The sequence below is a fragment of the Thamnophis sirtalis genome, unplaced genomic scaffold (assembly GCF_051295495.1).
Source record: "Thamnophis sirtalis isolate CommonGarterSnake01/CBP01778 unplaced genomic scaffold, rThaSir2_p1.2 scaffold_3, whole genome shotgun sequence".
In the NCBI taxonomy this organism is placed as follows: Eukaryota; Metazoa; Chordata; class Lepidosauria; order Squamata; family Natricidae; genus Thamnophis; species Thamnophis sirtalis.
This window is the reverse complement of record NW_028261383.1, coordinates 106,590,076-106,606,519: the sequence shown is the minus strand read 5'-3', so window position 1 is coordinate 106,606,519 and position 16,444 is coordinate 106,590,076. Positions and strand designations below refer to the sequence as shown.

Below are 16,444 nucleotides of genomic sequence, written 5' to 3'. Positions count from 1 at the left end.
TTGCAATTGACTGATGGTGAGTTTGTCAATGCTGATCATGTTCAAGGAGTGTGCCAGATGCTTTGGAATTGCACCTAAGATGTATATTACTGTTGGTATTAACTTTCATTTGACATTCATTACTTAATTATATAAAATTAATAATTTGCCAATCATAATAATTATACATCAAAACCTGAAATATTTCACATTTAGTTAAGTTGTCATTGTCATTATTAAGCAATTAATCTAACAGCATTTAACATTGACTGCTTTCAGGGTTAATCAGACTAATTAATTTAAATGTGTATTTCGCATTTTATTCTGATTCTTTGCAATTTCAACAAACCTAATGGAATGTGTTGGTATCATCCCTGTTCCTGTTCCCATTACATACGTCAGTTCCATTAGACCCTGCTCGCCAAGGTGTCTGCAGCAGTCTTCACCATCAATATTTGGCAATTCTGCTGATTTTTCTTCTGAATGCTTTTTAATTTCAAGATGGATTTCTTTAGGAGATGACGGGCATGGAGAAGTGGATTGGTTAGAGTAACTTGCAGAATCAGAGTCACCATCATCAGATAATTTTTCTGTCCATTGGCTGACCAACTTCCTGAGTCCATTCACGTGTTCCATAACATTGTCTAGTTCCGTAAAGACATCGTCATCATCAGTCTCTGGTGAATTCATTTTGTGAAAATTTTCTGGCACATTGTCATATATACTCAGCCTGTTATCCATCAGTGAAGGAGAGTCACATGACCCTTCAGGCTCCTGAGAATTAGTCTTATCCCTGCTTCTCTGGCATCCATGAAAACTCCCCGTCCTCCAGTTTACTGAGGTATTGTCTATTGGAGATAATAGACTATATGTAAGCGCTTTGGGGAAAGTCCCAGGCTTATGACCTTGTGGTACCTGAAATACTTTGTTTTTGTGCAAACATATCTCACTGTTGAAGTTTTGCTCAGAAACATCACTCCTTAAGGAAAGCTTGCTGGGATCAAACTCTTCAGCATACGTTCCTCCGCTTTTACTGTGTCTCCTTACTTTGCTGACTGGGCTTGGGGTGCTCACAGTGCTACTGTCTCCAGACTGACTGCTGCTGCTGCTGCTACTACAGCTCTGGGGATAGTAAGAAGGCTGTATCACTTGACTCACTGGTGCATCAGAAATGTCTATACAATTTAAGCTTCTCAACTTTTCTTCACTCAATCCCTCTAGGAGAATAGGCTCACTAATGTTGAATTTGGCCTTCAAATTCATTTGTTTCTTACAGGTGCCACTTCTTAAGCGCAACTTCTCCATTTTCTTTAAGAAACTGTTTCCTTTTTTATGGCATAGTTTATCCAAGTTCTTCTCCTCACTTGTCATATTCAAGGTCTCAGTAAGAGAAGGAGAGCAACTGGAAACAGAGTCTGGGGATGCCAACTTATTCGAGGAACAGGTTGAAGAGCTTCTGGTTTCAACATCGCAAATCTTGGGAAAATTGATTATATCACTATCCCCACTGCTAGAACTATGAACTGAAGTTTTGTCATGATGAATGTCTCCTTGATCCGAAAATATAATATCCCCACTGCCGTTGCTTTTAAGTCTCAGGTTTTCAGGTCTTCGTGCACAAGAAACCTCTATATTTTCCAGATGGGACCATCTTTTGGTACCTTTCTCATAAGTCCATTTGTTACTTATTGCACAAGGTTCTTCATCTTCAGATTCATCACTCTTAAAGCAAAGAAAGAAATTTAAAACATAACATCATATAGATAATCAAGATCTGAAAATAACATTAACTTTCATTTTCCAAAATAATGTTTCTGTCAAGAATCCAACTAATGAACCTAAACAAGTCAGCACTCTTGAGACTTTCAGCTTCAAAGAACTGCTTTATTGAGTACATGAATTTGTCACGGATGATTTTAAAACCAGTTCTAGTTATTTCCCGTGGTTTCACTGTAACTAAAAGTTAGAGATCCCCCCCTCCCCTAGTGTCACAGGTCACATTGTCCAATTAGGTGTTCTGGTGTGTCCTTGGCTACTGGTTTCAGTCTCTGGCCGGCACCTCTTGGGACCAACCTTGGTTCCCACTCCTCTCTTCCCTCCCCGAGCTGTGTGGCAACTTGAGAAACGGAAGATGGCTGCTGTGGGCTCAATCTGTTTCACAGTTGACATTTTCATTAAAAAAAGGCTATTGCTATAAGAGAAAAAATGACACCCCTACTGCTCTGTCTGTATAGCTCATTTACAGGCACATACAGTTCAAGAAAATCAAGCAATTTTAATATTTAAGAACAGTATTGGATTATTTTATTAATATGCAACATTTTCTTTTTGCAACACTCAAACAAATGTGTTCAACCTAAACATTGCCTTATAAGAGAAAGAGAGATATCAAGCTATCCTTTAATGAACTTCTGGGAATTCAACAGTTAATATTACATAAAATTAGTAATTTATTTATTATCTACTTATTTAAGGAACTAATATGGCCACCTAATTCATACAATGATCCTGGGCATCTCACAACAATTAAAATAAACAGGAATCACAAAAAAAATCCCTTTCTGCCAGGCACTACATCAATGAGTGTCTTGACTCAATCTCCATCCTAGCGCAATATTCGGGGAAGAGCCATATCTTTGTGGTCCAATGAAGTTAGAGCAATTTAACATTACATATGCAATAAATAAACTGGTAGACTCATGTAATACTGCAGATAAAAATGTGTTAATATCCTTATCATACACAGAATAAAACATGTCTTGTATATATAAAAAAATGTTTGGGTGAAAAAAAATCTAGCCCAATCTTGTTTTTAACTATGTTCATTTTAGTTTTAAAATATAGTAAGCAAGATTACTATATCTCAAAACACTCTCACTTCATTTAACATCATGAATATTATGGAGCGAATAGGGTATACAGATCATATTTTGGATAAAATATCATTTGCAAGTGAGAATATTTCAGACTATATTTAAAATTAATACCAGAGGAAAAACAGCCTTTCTAGTAAATAATATATTGAGAAACTGATTTCTCAATATATGACTCTATCAAGTCATCAGTTAGTCATGAAGACAATCAATTGCCCCAAGGTGGCTTCTTCCATTCAGCCTCTGAATCATTTCCTGCTAGGTCTAGGATGTTTTGTTTTTTAAAGATTTCTCATATCATCTGCTTATAATCACAGGTTTCTATAATGCTGACGGTCATCTCTCCATGAGCAGATTCAGAAGGACAAATGTAATGTATTGGAGATGATTTTAGACTCATTTGTCTGGTTAATAAGAATAAAAGTTGTGAATTGGTGACGTGATGGACCATAAACAACCCAGTGATGGTCTTTGCCAGAGGTAGGAACTAGTTAGTAAAACAGTCTCATTCATAGGAGATACTACAAGCAAAGGCTTGTAGTCCTGAGACAAACAAACCTTGCATACCAATGTCTTTCACTTTATGATAAACATTTATGAATCATAAACATACCCGCTTTCTCGGCTTACTTATTTCCATCTTCATTTCTGCATACTTATTCAAGGTATTTAACCGTCTAGAGAAAACAAAGACAGGCAAAGTTCTATAATCCTGCTTGTCTTCCATTCTTAAATATGGCACACATTATAAGTAAAATCACCTTGTTATTTTTTTTCTGTGCTAAACTACTGAGGATAGTGTCTCACTTTGTTTGCTTCTTAATGTTTTAAAAAACTCATACAAGGAAATAGGCATCAAGGTGTGCATTAATAACAACAACAACAAATGTCCTGACAAAGCTATTGAATTTAAAGAAAAAGATTGTGAAAAAAAATAAAATGATATTTACAGGGCTATAGAATAGAATTTATTTCACCAGTGAAAGGGTTCCACAGTCACATTCCATTCACAAAGAGACACAATCCTCACAGCAAAATAGTCTCCTCTCATTCAATAGGCCCATGATAGGGAACCTATGGCACGCGTGCCACAGGTGGCACACAGACTCCTCCCTGCGGGCACGCGAGCTGTTACCCTAGCCCAGTTCCACTGCACATGTGCACGTGCCTCCCGCCAGCCAGCTGGCATCTGGGTCTCTGCCATTTATGCATGGGGGCGGGGCTTCCCCAATCTCTGCAGTTTCCCCCTCACCCCAGCATGCTCTACCTTTCTCCTGCATTTCTGCCACCCGTGTCTTTCCCGATCTCCGCAGGTTCTACCCACCACACGTGCCTCTTCGTGGCAGAAATGGAGGAGAAAGGTAGGGTGCACTGAGGGGAAGGGGGCATGTCCATGGAAAACGCACACATTTGTGGGGGTGGGGCATACGTGTGGGGGGCACTGTTCCCTCTAAGGTGCGCGACTGCGCGGCCGCGCACATGGCAAGAAACCCCCACGCAGAGGTTTCTAACTGCCGCGCAGAGGTTTCTTTCAAAGCAAACGTGGGGAAGTCCTATGCGGGTGGCTAGAACTGGCCGCCCGCAAAGGACCTTCCCAAACTTGTTTCAGCGGCAGCTCTCAGCCTACGGCGGCAGCGTCACGCAGGCTGTGGAAGGAGCGGGAGGAGGAGGGAACCAAAGAGAGGCTTTTGCCGAGTCTGCGCCCCACAGCCAGGACCGTCCTCGCGCCTCAAGCTGCGTTTCTTCCTGCAAAGCCCTTCTGGCGTCAAGCGGAACTCTCGGGTTGCCCGAAGGGCTTTGCAGGAAGAAACGCGGCTTGAGGCGCAAGGACGGTCCTGGCTGTGGGGCGCAGACCCGGTAAAAGCCTCTCTTTGGTTCCCTCCTCCTCCTCCTCCTCCTCCTTCTTCCACAGCCTGTGTGACGCTGCCTCCGTAGGCTGAGAGCTGCCGCTGCTGCACAACTGAGGGAGGGAGAGCGAAAGCAGAAGTAGCCTCAAATTTAATTTAAATTCTTTAAAAGAATTTTTGGATTTCTCCTCACCAAACCTTTAAGACTGAAAGTTTTTCCTTACATGAACTTGAGCTAATATACTTAATATGAGAAAGGTGCAGCAATTAACACTGCTTTTTAAAAAGAACAATATTTCTCAATTGTTTATCTGTATGAAGTCTGCCTATCTTAAGTTCCTACTATACAAAAGGTATTACCTTCTAAGGCAACCTGTATACAATACATTAGTGGCCAATGTTACATTGCTCCTAATGACAAAATTAGAGCTGTGTTAAGCCTATGAAAAAAATCCCAAATGAATAAAATCATTATTAAGACCCAATGAAAAAATTACAAAAATTATGCATAAACTTTCATGTTCCCCAAATTTCCAATCCAAAACTTAACCCAGATTCTTCAGACATAGATTTGTAATTCAGAGTCAGACTCGATTATTAGAATGAATGCATTAATCAGGGGTGAATAATGTTGGTGAAATCTCATCTAACCTTCCATAATAATAACATACATACACAAATAGCTGACAGCCACATCTCTGAAACACTATTAAATCTGAACTAAATGTTTATCTAGAACTCAAATAAATAGCTGCTTTTTGGTTTTATTTTTTTTAATATTTATCAGTCTCTCTTTTATTCCATACTTCTGGTTGAAAGACTATTCTATGTCATGCTAAACAAATGCATATTCTAGTGGCGGTGGGGGCTCGTTGGCATCTTCAGCAGCAGCCCTGCCTCCTGTGAAAAAAACCGAAGATGGAGCAGATCCACGCAGATGACGTTACTGCAACATGACTGGAGGAGGAATTCTGGGAGTTGAAGTCAGCAAGGCTTAAAGCTGTCAGGTTTGAAGACCCCTGGGTTTTTTTTTCCTAAAGGGTTAGGGGTGCAAAGGTCTTGTAACTTGACAGCTTTAAGACTTGCGTGCTTCAATGCCAGAGTTTCTGAGCCAACATTTTGGTTGCTAAGCAGGACCGTTGTTAAGTGATACTGATATTATATAACACTTTTAATTAAGCGGGTACTTTGAATAAACATAACTTTGAGTTTCAAATAACACTGATTTCGTTGTTGTCTTAGGTGACATCTGTGAAAAAAATTCAAGTGCTCAGGCATGAAAATGTGCCGCTCAAACACTATACTTTTCCGCTCACACTGAAAAAAAATTAGAGGGAACATTGGTGGGGGGCATTCGCATTGCAATTTGGGGATTGGAGCACACATGCACCCTTAGACACTCAGCACCAAAAAGATTAACCATTACTAAAATAGGGCATCCTAATTCAATTCAATTCAATACGAGTTGGTGTGGAGGATCGGGGGAGTTTCTTGATACAGATTTTCAGGCGTTTCATTTGGGTATAATAAAATGGGAATCCTCAAGTATAGTTTCTTTTTTTCTTTTAGTCTAGTGAATTGTTTCCACTGAATTAAAAATTTCCCCTTGACTTTTAAATTGTGAACCACTTACTGTCTATTCAAGTGAAATAAATATTCTCTATTTTACATATTAGCAGTTATTAATGCATTATCTTTTCATTCTGTACAGTAATTGGGGGAAAAAATTAAAACAGTTGCAGACTCCAAAAAGTGTGACATTTTCCCCATAGTTATTAAATCTCAGGTCCATGCTACACACTGACAAACATTTACCACACTCTTACCTTTTCATTTTTGTATAAGGAAAAATAGTACAGTTATATGGCTCTCAATAATAAATAAGTTTATATCTAAATTACTGATCACATCTTCTGTTACATAGCATTCCCCTAAAAACTGCAACTTGTGTTTCATTTTTTTAGGAAAGCCATAAAACCTGGCTGTTCAAAAAGACCTCAGGGTTAAAAGTTCTTGCTGTTGTTCCCTCTCACGTTGGACAGACTATTTCTTTAATGTAATTGATATCCCCAATGAACATGTAATCCTCCTTTCATGATCACTACTTGTTCAGTGGCCATTTAAAGTTACAACTTGAAAATATTTATGAGAGTCCTCATAGTTGTAACTATCCTGGGATCGCAATTCAGGTGCCTTGCAAGTAGCTGGAAATTACTCCAGTCACACCATCCTGCAATCATATGATGACTATTTGTGACCTTCACTCCTGGCTTCTGACAAGCCAATAGGGAAAAATGGTAGGAAGTTGCAAATAGAGACATTACACGTAACGACTGGACAGAATTCACTTAATGATGGCAACTGGAACTGCTGTGATTGCCATCATAATTCAATACAATCACATGATGTCACACTTTTACACACATTTGGTTTAGCGATAAGAGTTTCCAATCCCAATATTAAGTGAGAATAACCTCTATGTGTGCTTTTGGTTGATATTTTTTCAAACATTTATAATGTTATCTTATTTCAAATCTGATTTTCAAAAAGTTGAATATATGCAAAATATTCAAAATCAGAATGGTCAGTAATTCCAGTGAATGGAAAGGTTGTCAGTTCATACCAGGATCTCTGAGAATTCACTTGCTCTTTTAATCTTCATGTGCATTTTAATGGAAATTTGCTACATATAGCCTTCCAGCAATACTGTATATTTATGGACCAAGTAGCTTAAAATATTATTGTGCAATTTGTTTGCAATTAAAGCAATTATTCTTGAAGTCGCCTGAGGTACAGTTGGTAGTTGTGTAATAAATGGGAAGGTTGTTGCTTTCCGAATGAAAAAAATAATGTAATTATAACATATATGTAAAACGCTTCAGCTGCTCTGGTAATATTTCAGCACCACTTAACCACCTGCAGCATTTTATTCATGCTCTTTCCAGAAAAATTCTAACGGCTGATTTTCAGATGATACTTTGGGACTGACAAAAAAAAAAAGGAACCATACAGAAAACTGGCCCACAGTTTTCTTACTCCTAATACAATTAAACACAACTCCACAATTATAATTTAAAACCCAAAGAAAGCTACTGCAGATACTAAAGCACTGGTAAAATGGCAATTCCTCCATTACCTGGCAATCTTCCATTTTCTAGTAATAATAGTTAAAAATAGGCTCACTTAGAATAGATTTTCTGTCAAGCTTGATGATAAGAGTAATAACAGTTATCTAACAGTTAATCCAAAGGAGAAAGCATATTATCTATATCAAAGATGCACAATGTGGGATATCAGACCTATATGGGTTTCAGAGTGACACTTGAGAGACCCAAAGATAAATTTTGAACTGGGTCGCCCTGATCCTAAATCCAATTCATGCACACTACACTACACAGATGGTAAATGAGAAGTTACTTTGTCCTAGGCCCACTTGCTATTTTTTGGTGTTCAGCTTCTGGCATACTACTTAAAGATGAAATGTATTCCTTGACCTATATAAACGTGTGCATCTCATTGAGCCTCTTATCTACAGTACTGTAAAAAAAAAAAAATCTGAGCATTACATCCTAGATTCTGAAATTTCATGTGCAATACAAAAATTATGAGCACCCATCAATTGATTTATTTCTGATGTGTAGCCTGAAATATTTGACAAAATGACTTAAGTCCAGCTCATAAATTGGGTGACACTACTGAAATTCTCCCACATTATCATCAAACTCATGTTTGGACAACAATAAACTTTGCATAGATCAGAAATTAGCAAGATTTCATTGTATTTGGCCAATTGTAATGATAGTCCATGTACTGAAATCACCAAAATTCATTTTTTCTAGAATGTTACACACTTGATGTGTGTGTGTGTGTGTGTGTGTGTGTGTGTGTGTGTGTGTATAAGAGAGAGAGAGAAAGAGAGAGAGGGACAGAGAGACAGAGACACACACAGAGAGAGACACAGAGAGAGAGACACACACACACAGAGAGAGACTGTTTCAAGGCAACTCTGTAGCTGCAAGAGTTACACTCTTACAAAAGTCCACTGAAGCCATATATCCTGAAGTTGGAACAAATATATTGTGTACAACAACAATACATATTACTCCAGACATCCAAACAGGAATGAAGTAAGATACAAGATATTAGTCATAGCCCACTGACTTCATTAAGTGCTTCACTTAATTAAAGCCTTAGGTTATCAGTCCTAGACATCTATTACTAAGCCAAAGACAAATTCAGACCAAACTTTACCTGTAGAGAGATTCTATTTCATCTTGATCTAAAAAGTCATGATCTTTCCTCACAGTTTTTATGTCAACTGGAAACTGCATATCTGAAAAACAAGTTCCAAATACTATGCTTTCACTTTTATTTAAAGTTAAGAAAAACATAAACAGAACTTAAAATGATAAAAATCTCTGGGAAATAAATAAATAAATTTATGAATCAGGGCACAATACTTGCATGTGAGAATTGTAGAGTGTATTAACCAGGGAAAAACTAGGAATTATGAATGTCTATGACAGAAATACATTTTAAGACTTAGAAATTCAAGTGTCCATTGCTATTGCATAAAAGATGCACTGAGCAATGAATTCTAGAAGACTAGACCCAAAATAATGCCTAACTTGCTTCATAAACATTCTTCCCCTACAATCTTTGTTAAGTCGAACATTCATTTTCTGTTATTTTGATACAACAAGAAGTTTGTTTATTGTCTTATCTCTCATGAACTGCAATAACCTCTAGCCTGACTTTCCGCCTTCATTTTTCTGAAATGAATTTTTCAACTTGAATTATCTATTATACCAGTGGTGGGATTCAAAAGTTTTTACTAAGGTTCTGTGGGCGTGGCTTGGTGGGCGTGATATGGCTTGATGGGCATGGCAGGGGAAGGATACTTTAAAGTATCCATTCCCATCCCACTCCAGGGGAAGGTTACTGAAAAATCCCCATTCCCTCCCAATCTGCTGGGACTCGGAAAGCAGAGAATAGATAGGGGTGGGGCCAGTCAGAGGTGGTATTTACCGGTACTCCAAACTACTCAAAATTTCCGCTATCGGTTCTCCAGAACTGGTCAAAACTTGCGGAATACCACCTCTGTATTATACTCATTGCTCTGATTGATTTATTATCCTTGTCTCTGTTGATGCTGAATCTACCTTAAAGACATGCCCAGGAAGGCTTTAAGGAGAAAACCAGAGTACTACCTCTGAAAAGTTTACTCTCTTATAGTTGTTCAAATTTTACTGGGTGACAGCTTGAACAAAGTTATTTGAGAACAAAGGCTGGGTCTTAGCTGTGTCATATGTAAAGTACCTATTGTCCAATAAACAAATAAGCAGTATCCTGTATTCACTGTGATGTGGGGTGGATGAGGATAATAGGAAGAACTCTGAACCTGCTTCTTTCTAAATCAGTAATTGTATTTATCTACCCCTGAAACAAGAGATGTAACTTTTTCTGATACTCCTCTCCCAGTCATTTTAAAATAACTAGCTACCAATGTGGTCATTTGACAGTTAATTTTTTTTTTTAATGTAGACATAAAATAAAAAGTCCCTTCATCTTTTCAAATCTTTTTTTAATGAGAAAATCAATTCTGACACTAAAGGTGTGTGTCACACTTATTCTTGCATTGTTTATCAGACCGACCTTTGTATATTTTAGCAGCCTGCTTAGTTTGCATAATATAAAATATTCCTTCTAGAGTCCAGTTATGACACTGATAAGGAGATAATATTTCCTTTCATAAGACTATATTGCTATATTATCTATAGGAAGTAGACAAAGTGTTATAGTCAAAGACAAGGTGTTATGAGCCACCACAATACTACTTTGTTAATATTAACCAAGTTTATGGATAACAATTCTTTGCCTTCTTTGTTTACTTCTTGTACCGGTAGAACTGGCATAAATGACTTTATATTTGTTGGCTTTTGTTTACTAAGGGTCATACATTAAATGTGGGTAAAGATTTGCTAGAAAGAGCTTGTATTTATATTTCAGAGGTTGCCACAAAGAAGAGGGAGTCAAACTATTATCTAAAGCACCTGAGGGTAGAACAGGAAGCAATGGAAGGAAATTATTCAAGGACAGAAGCAACTTAGAACTGAGCATAAATGCATTTATTTTTGCACACACACACAGACACATGCACATAATACATACATACACACGCAAAAAATTATAAGATAATTTTAATTAATAAATCAAGCACTATAGCAATACCTGCAAACATCTGAGCATACTGGGGAAAACCAGCAGCCTTCAGCCAATCACAGGCTTCCTTGGCTTCAATTTCTGAAAGAAAGAATCAGAAAACAACTTTAAAGACTGATACTCTAATATTAAGGAAGAAAAACAACTGTCATTATGTCATGCTACTAACTCAGAATCAATCTGCTTGTGATGGTATCAATAACCTCAAACAGATTTTTGCAATATATTACTGTTCATATACTCATTATAGAGATGATCCCAACATAGAGTGTGGAAGCATTTGAATAGGAATCGTCTCTTAAAACACAATGATTTTAGTAATGTGAAATAACAGATTGTGGTACAGAAAGTGTTCCATAACAGAAAACGCATATAATATAAAACTCAACCAGCAAAAACATACCAATAATTTTATAAAAGTTTATTTTTCAGATATCTTGGCACACTAATCCTTTGATAAATAGTCTATTTATCGTTAAATAATAGTTAATATTTAAATAGTTCATTTTGAAGAAATAAACACTTTCATTATCCTCCACCTATTTCTAAGAATTTTAATTACACAACTGTCCATCTAGATTACTTGGCATTTAGTTAATAAGTTATTAATTACAACCAAATGACAGTCTTTTGATACTAACTACCCGAGAGACCGCCTCCTGCCAATTACCTCCCAAAGACCGATTCGATCGCACAGACTAGGCCTTCTCCGGATTTCCTCTGCCAGCCAATGTCAGCTGGCAACCCCCCCGGGGGAGAGCCTTCTCTGTTGCAGCTCTGGACCTCTGGAACGAGTTCCCCATGGAGATCCGGACCCTTACTACCCTCCCGGCCTTCCGTAAAGCCACTAAGTCCTGGCTGCTCCAGCAGGCCGGGGGGCTGTTGAAGTATCCAGCCCCACGGTAACTATGAATGTTGTTGTATTTTAAATTGTTGTTTGTCTTATTTATTCCCTTTCCCCTTTTTATTATAAGCCGCCCAGAGTCCTCCGGGAGCGGGCGGCATACAAGACTAATAAACTCAACTCAACTCAACTCAACTCAACTCAACTAATTAATATAAACCTTGCAGCTATAATAGTGTAACATCCTCACAGGAAAAAGTGGGAAGCAGAATTCTGACAATTACAGAACATTCAACAGTTTCCTTAAAACTGCAAGCATGTTTCTAGGACAGTATAGGCTCATCATCTCTAAAATGAGAAAATATTGCAAGTTATTGGTTCCCTTATGAAGACAGTTTTTTCTCTAACCTACTTTATGTTATAACTCTGGTAAAAGTTAAATTACCAAGGTATTCAGGATTGAAGGCTTCAGAGCAAACTGATACATAGGGAGGAAGGTTGCCCTATTCACCACAGAACCACAAAGATAATGCAACAATATTGTGCAACTTTCTGCAACATGATCAGCACAGTTATCAAATCAGAGAAAGCTATAAGTTGATTAATTATTTGCAGTTTTCACTTTGCATTGTACATGTTAGTTTTCCAACCAACTCTCCAATTAGTCCAATTGTACACATTTAATTATGTATGTAATTCCAAATCAAAGCACATAAGCAAAGTACATTGCGGATTAAGAATTTAATTATAAGGTAGGCAGACTATAAAAGGCATTCATGTTTATATTTCGGAGTAGCACCTAAAATGCATCAACATCAATAACGGGACTCCCTGCCACTCTTTGAATGTAAATTTTTGGCTTCAGCATAATGTGATGTATAAATGAATTTTCAAATCCAGATTTATGTCTTCACATGTCACCCAAATGTAAGTAATTGTCATTTATTCACAAACAGGTTTAAATACACCACATCCAAAGGGAATATTAGACAGTGGTTGAATACTAGAGGTTTCCAATTATAAAAAAAAAAATAACATTGCTAGATTATAGTTGATATTTTTTTGCAGGGTGGGGTGTAAATAACATGTGTGATAGTTACTAGATAGGTGCAAAGTCCACCTGCAAACTTTGTCCATTGTCTACAACTGCAAACTTTGAGACCTGAAAACTTTGTCCATTACTCTTTGGAGCAAGAGTTGTGTATATTTTGAGTTAACTAGGAGCCAATGGAAGTATTCAATCCATTTAAAAGTAGAAGCAGAAGTATCAAAGGAGACAAAATAAAAAAGATGAAGAAATAACAAGGAACACTATTGTATTACTATCACAAATGGAAGACGGATCAGAATGAATGCATAACCATACAAAAAAAATCAAAGAACTGAACTGAAAGTAGGCACGTTTTAAAGATAAAGATTTAAATAACTTTGTTATCCACCTATGATTCAGACAAGAAACCACACATTGGTCTGTTAAAAGGTATTAGAAGTGAGCTCCAGCTCCAGAAGTTAAACATCTGGAATAGATTTATAGGAAATGGAGTAGACAGGTCTAACTTGCACTTATCTCAGTTCAAAATCCTCTGCAATACATTAATCCCAAACTTTCATTCTAAACCTCTGCTGAACTAAAATCATGACACTTCAGGAGCCATATCAAAAGAGGAATAAGAGGGGAGAGAGGAAAAGGAAAGTAATTGTTGCCTTTTTCACAACTTACATAGAACATGGTGGTCATTCAAGAATGGAAGGAAGGAGGAAGACTAGAGTCAATGTATCAACAAACTAGGCTTAACTCAGAGTGACCTTTGTGATTAGATCCTTAGCCACTTTAAAAGTGACTGCAGTTATTTCTCACTTCAATAATTTGGCCACTTGGGATGGGTGGCAAGATCTTGGAAATGCTTTACCATTCATTCCACCTCATTTTCCCTCATATTCAGCAGTTACAAAATGATATGAATTATATTAGTTAGCTGATTGGTTTAAAGACTGTTTATTTAAAAAAAGAAGGCATGTGAATTAATCTTTTCGGTCTCAACCAACAGCTGCACCACCTTCAGGAAGAAATAAAATTATTTTTATTTCTCCCTTTGCATTAAACCTGTTTGAAATTTGACATATGATATGAATAATTTTGGTACAAATTTCATCATTTCTCACAGTCTCAAGGCCCCCCTCCCAAAAAAATCACAACCTCTTTAAAGAAATATTTTCAGAGTATAATCCAAAAATCATTAATGATGTTCTTGAAATATGTTCATACGACTGATCTTTCCTGCAGATTTTATCCTATTCTGGTTTTTTTAAAGTTTTCTAGATGTCTTTTTTCCAGTTGTACATATGGGAGGACAAAGTTTGCAATAGTTTTTCATCAATCTGCTTGCAATTTGGAGTGTGAATGATAGTTCTAAAACCCTGTGAGCCAAGCAGATTTTGTCCTCACTTTCAGGCATAAATGATTAACATTATACATCTCAGCTTTAAAGGTGTAGAGTCAGACTTTATGACAGAATTTTTTTAGAAAGAGACCTTTTCAGTTTTTTACCCAGAGCTTAGAAGTCCCTGTTCAACATTTCTCCTCAATATAACCATCCATCCATTCTCTGATCACTTTCATTCCTTAGAGATAAAGAAACTTCATACCAACAAATGTGGGGCTGATGTGTGAAAATAAACCAATGAACAACACACCCAACGTATATATCACAGGAATTATTTGTATAAAAACACTCTTATATTGCATGAACACTGAGAGACAAGACAGCTCAAACTGGTCAATGAAGATTATCTTCATTGATTAATTTCAGCCTTTTTTCCCCTCTTAGTGTTCATGCAATATACAAGTGTTTTTATTGATGGCCTTGTATTCAATTAATCCTTGCTGCTCCAAGCACAGCTTTCACCAGCAGAATATAAAAAGAAAATTACATCTAGATCTCAATTACAATTCATTCCTGAAGTTTGGAAGAAACACTTGGAAGAAATATAGACTGAAAACATCAAAGAAAGAAAATTGTGTTGTGCTCCTTACTTCCTATAAAATAGTTTGGACTAAGAGATCATTTTCCGAGGTCATCTAATGAACATCTGTAGATTAGGAATCTTAATGCCTTTACCACACTACTTAGATTTAGTCTTCTGAAAAGCTGGTTTACTTTATTCTTCGATAAATAATTCTAAAATGTTCATTTTCTTATAATATTAGACTTTTTATTTTCCAAGTTTGATTAAATAACAGTCACTCAAAAACCATTCCAAGCTTTTAAAGTACTTTATATGATTATCATGATATGGTGCCAAATTGTGATTCCCCCTGTCTTTGTATATAATACACATTTCCTGACTTTCTAAACATTTGAACAGTTGAAAGTTTCCATTTCCTGCTGATGAAATCAAAGATTCAAAGATTGAAGATTCACATTATCGAAAAAAATCACTGTTAGATACTTTTTAGAAATTATTTAAATATGCACTGTGAATCATCCCTAATTTTAAATTTCAACTTTGAAAAAGTATTAAAAGCTTTATAACCTCATTATAAAAATGCCTATAGCTTAGACCAATGTACTTAAAATTTAAAATTGTGTCAAGTAGCAATATCAAATATGTGTCTTCTTTTAGTAATAATTTGCACTGTAAATTAGACAATAATTTAGGTTATAGAATCATAACCTAGCACATATCCCCTGCACTGTGGTCAATAAAATGAAAATTGTAACCATACTCCATATGAGTTAAAATGAGAAATACATATGTCAGAATATTTTTTCAGACAAAAAAATAATTTAAAATTACTATTGACAACTGACCCATATTTAAGTCTGTTTGATGTCTTTTTTTACTATTTTACTTTTTTATTACTGTCTTTTAAGGAACTGTAGTACTACTAGAAATTTTGTTATAGTCAATACCTTGGTATCATTATTTTAACTGGCAATCTACATTTAATGTTAACTTTAAGATAGTGATGATGAATTTATAGCCAATTAGCTGTTATTCTATGATAACTTCCAATCTTAGATGCAAATGTTCATAATCCATATCAGAAAGTATTATGGAAAATATGCAGGAATTTCATAATTATAATATCGAATGCATATTTGTCAGACACAATTCCCTACAGTCAAATTAATGTGTGTTCATAAAGTTATATTAAAATTCTTTATGAAAACAGAACCAATGATGCTTGTCTTCTCTCAGTAGTATTTTCATGGTCTTTACAACATCAATTGAGTCTTTCAGTTAAGGATTTTGTAAAGACTATGAATATAGTACTAAGAAAGTGAAGATCAATTGGATGTTATTTCCAATCAGATATACGTAAGATTTTTAATGCCAATTGTATGTTATTGTTTGTTGCATCGAGACATCAAGTTTGATCAGCTCAGTAAAAATATCTTTTCCTCTACTATATTTGTCCTGACACATGTTAACTGTGGTTCTTCATTTTACCTGGAATAGCCCTGTTAGAGCAGCAAAAATTTTTTAAAAAACTGACAGTATTCAACACTGTTTGCAGGATTTACAGCTGCCATAAAAGCCAAACCATTAACTTTTTGCCTATTGCTCCTTTTGTCCTTAAAATCTTAACCTCATTGTTTTTCCCACCACCATCCCCCAGGATGGCCTGCTCCAGAACAACAGTCAACAAGCACTGTATTAGGCTAATGCCAAAC

The 16,444-nt window shown here is 36.4% G+C and overlaps 1 protein-coding gene across 3 annotated transcripts in view; it reads right to left on the bottom strand.

Annotated features, from left to right (window-relative positions):
* The window catches only part of LOC106547061 (rho GTPase-activating protein 7), a 92,307-nt gene that overhangs the window by 16,787 nt on the left and 59,076 nt on the right, over window positions 1–16,444 (bottom strand). For all 3 annotated transcript variants that reach the window (XM_014064095.2, XM_087709670.1, XM_087709671.1), the window contains 4 exons: window positions 10,931–11,002; window positions 8,951–9,032; window positions 3,466–3,529; window positions 329–1,701 (listed from right to left, as the gene is read on the bottom strand). In XM_014064095.2, the coding sequence (XP_013919570.2) occupies window positions 329–1,701; window positions 3,466–3,529; window positions 8,951–9,032; window positions 10,931–11,002 (1,591 nt within the window). The remainder of the gene's footprint in view (window positions 1–328; window positions 1,702–3,465; window positions 3,530–8,950; window positions 9,033–10,930; window positions 11,003–16,444) is intronic.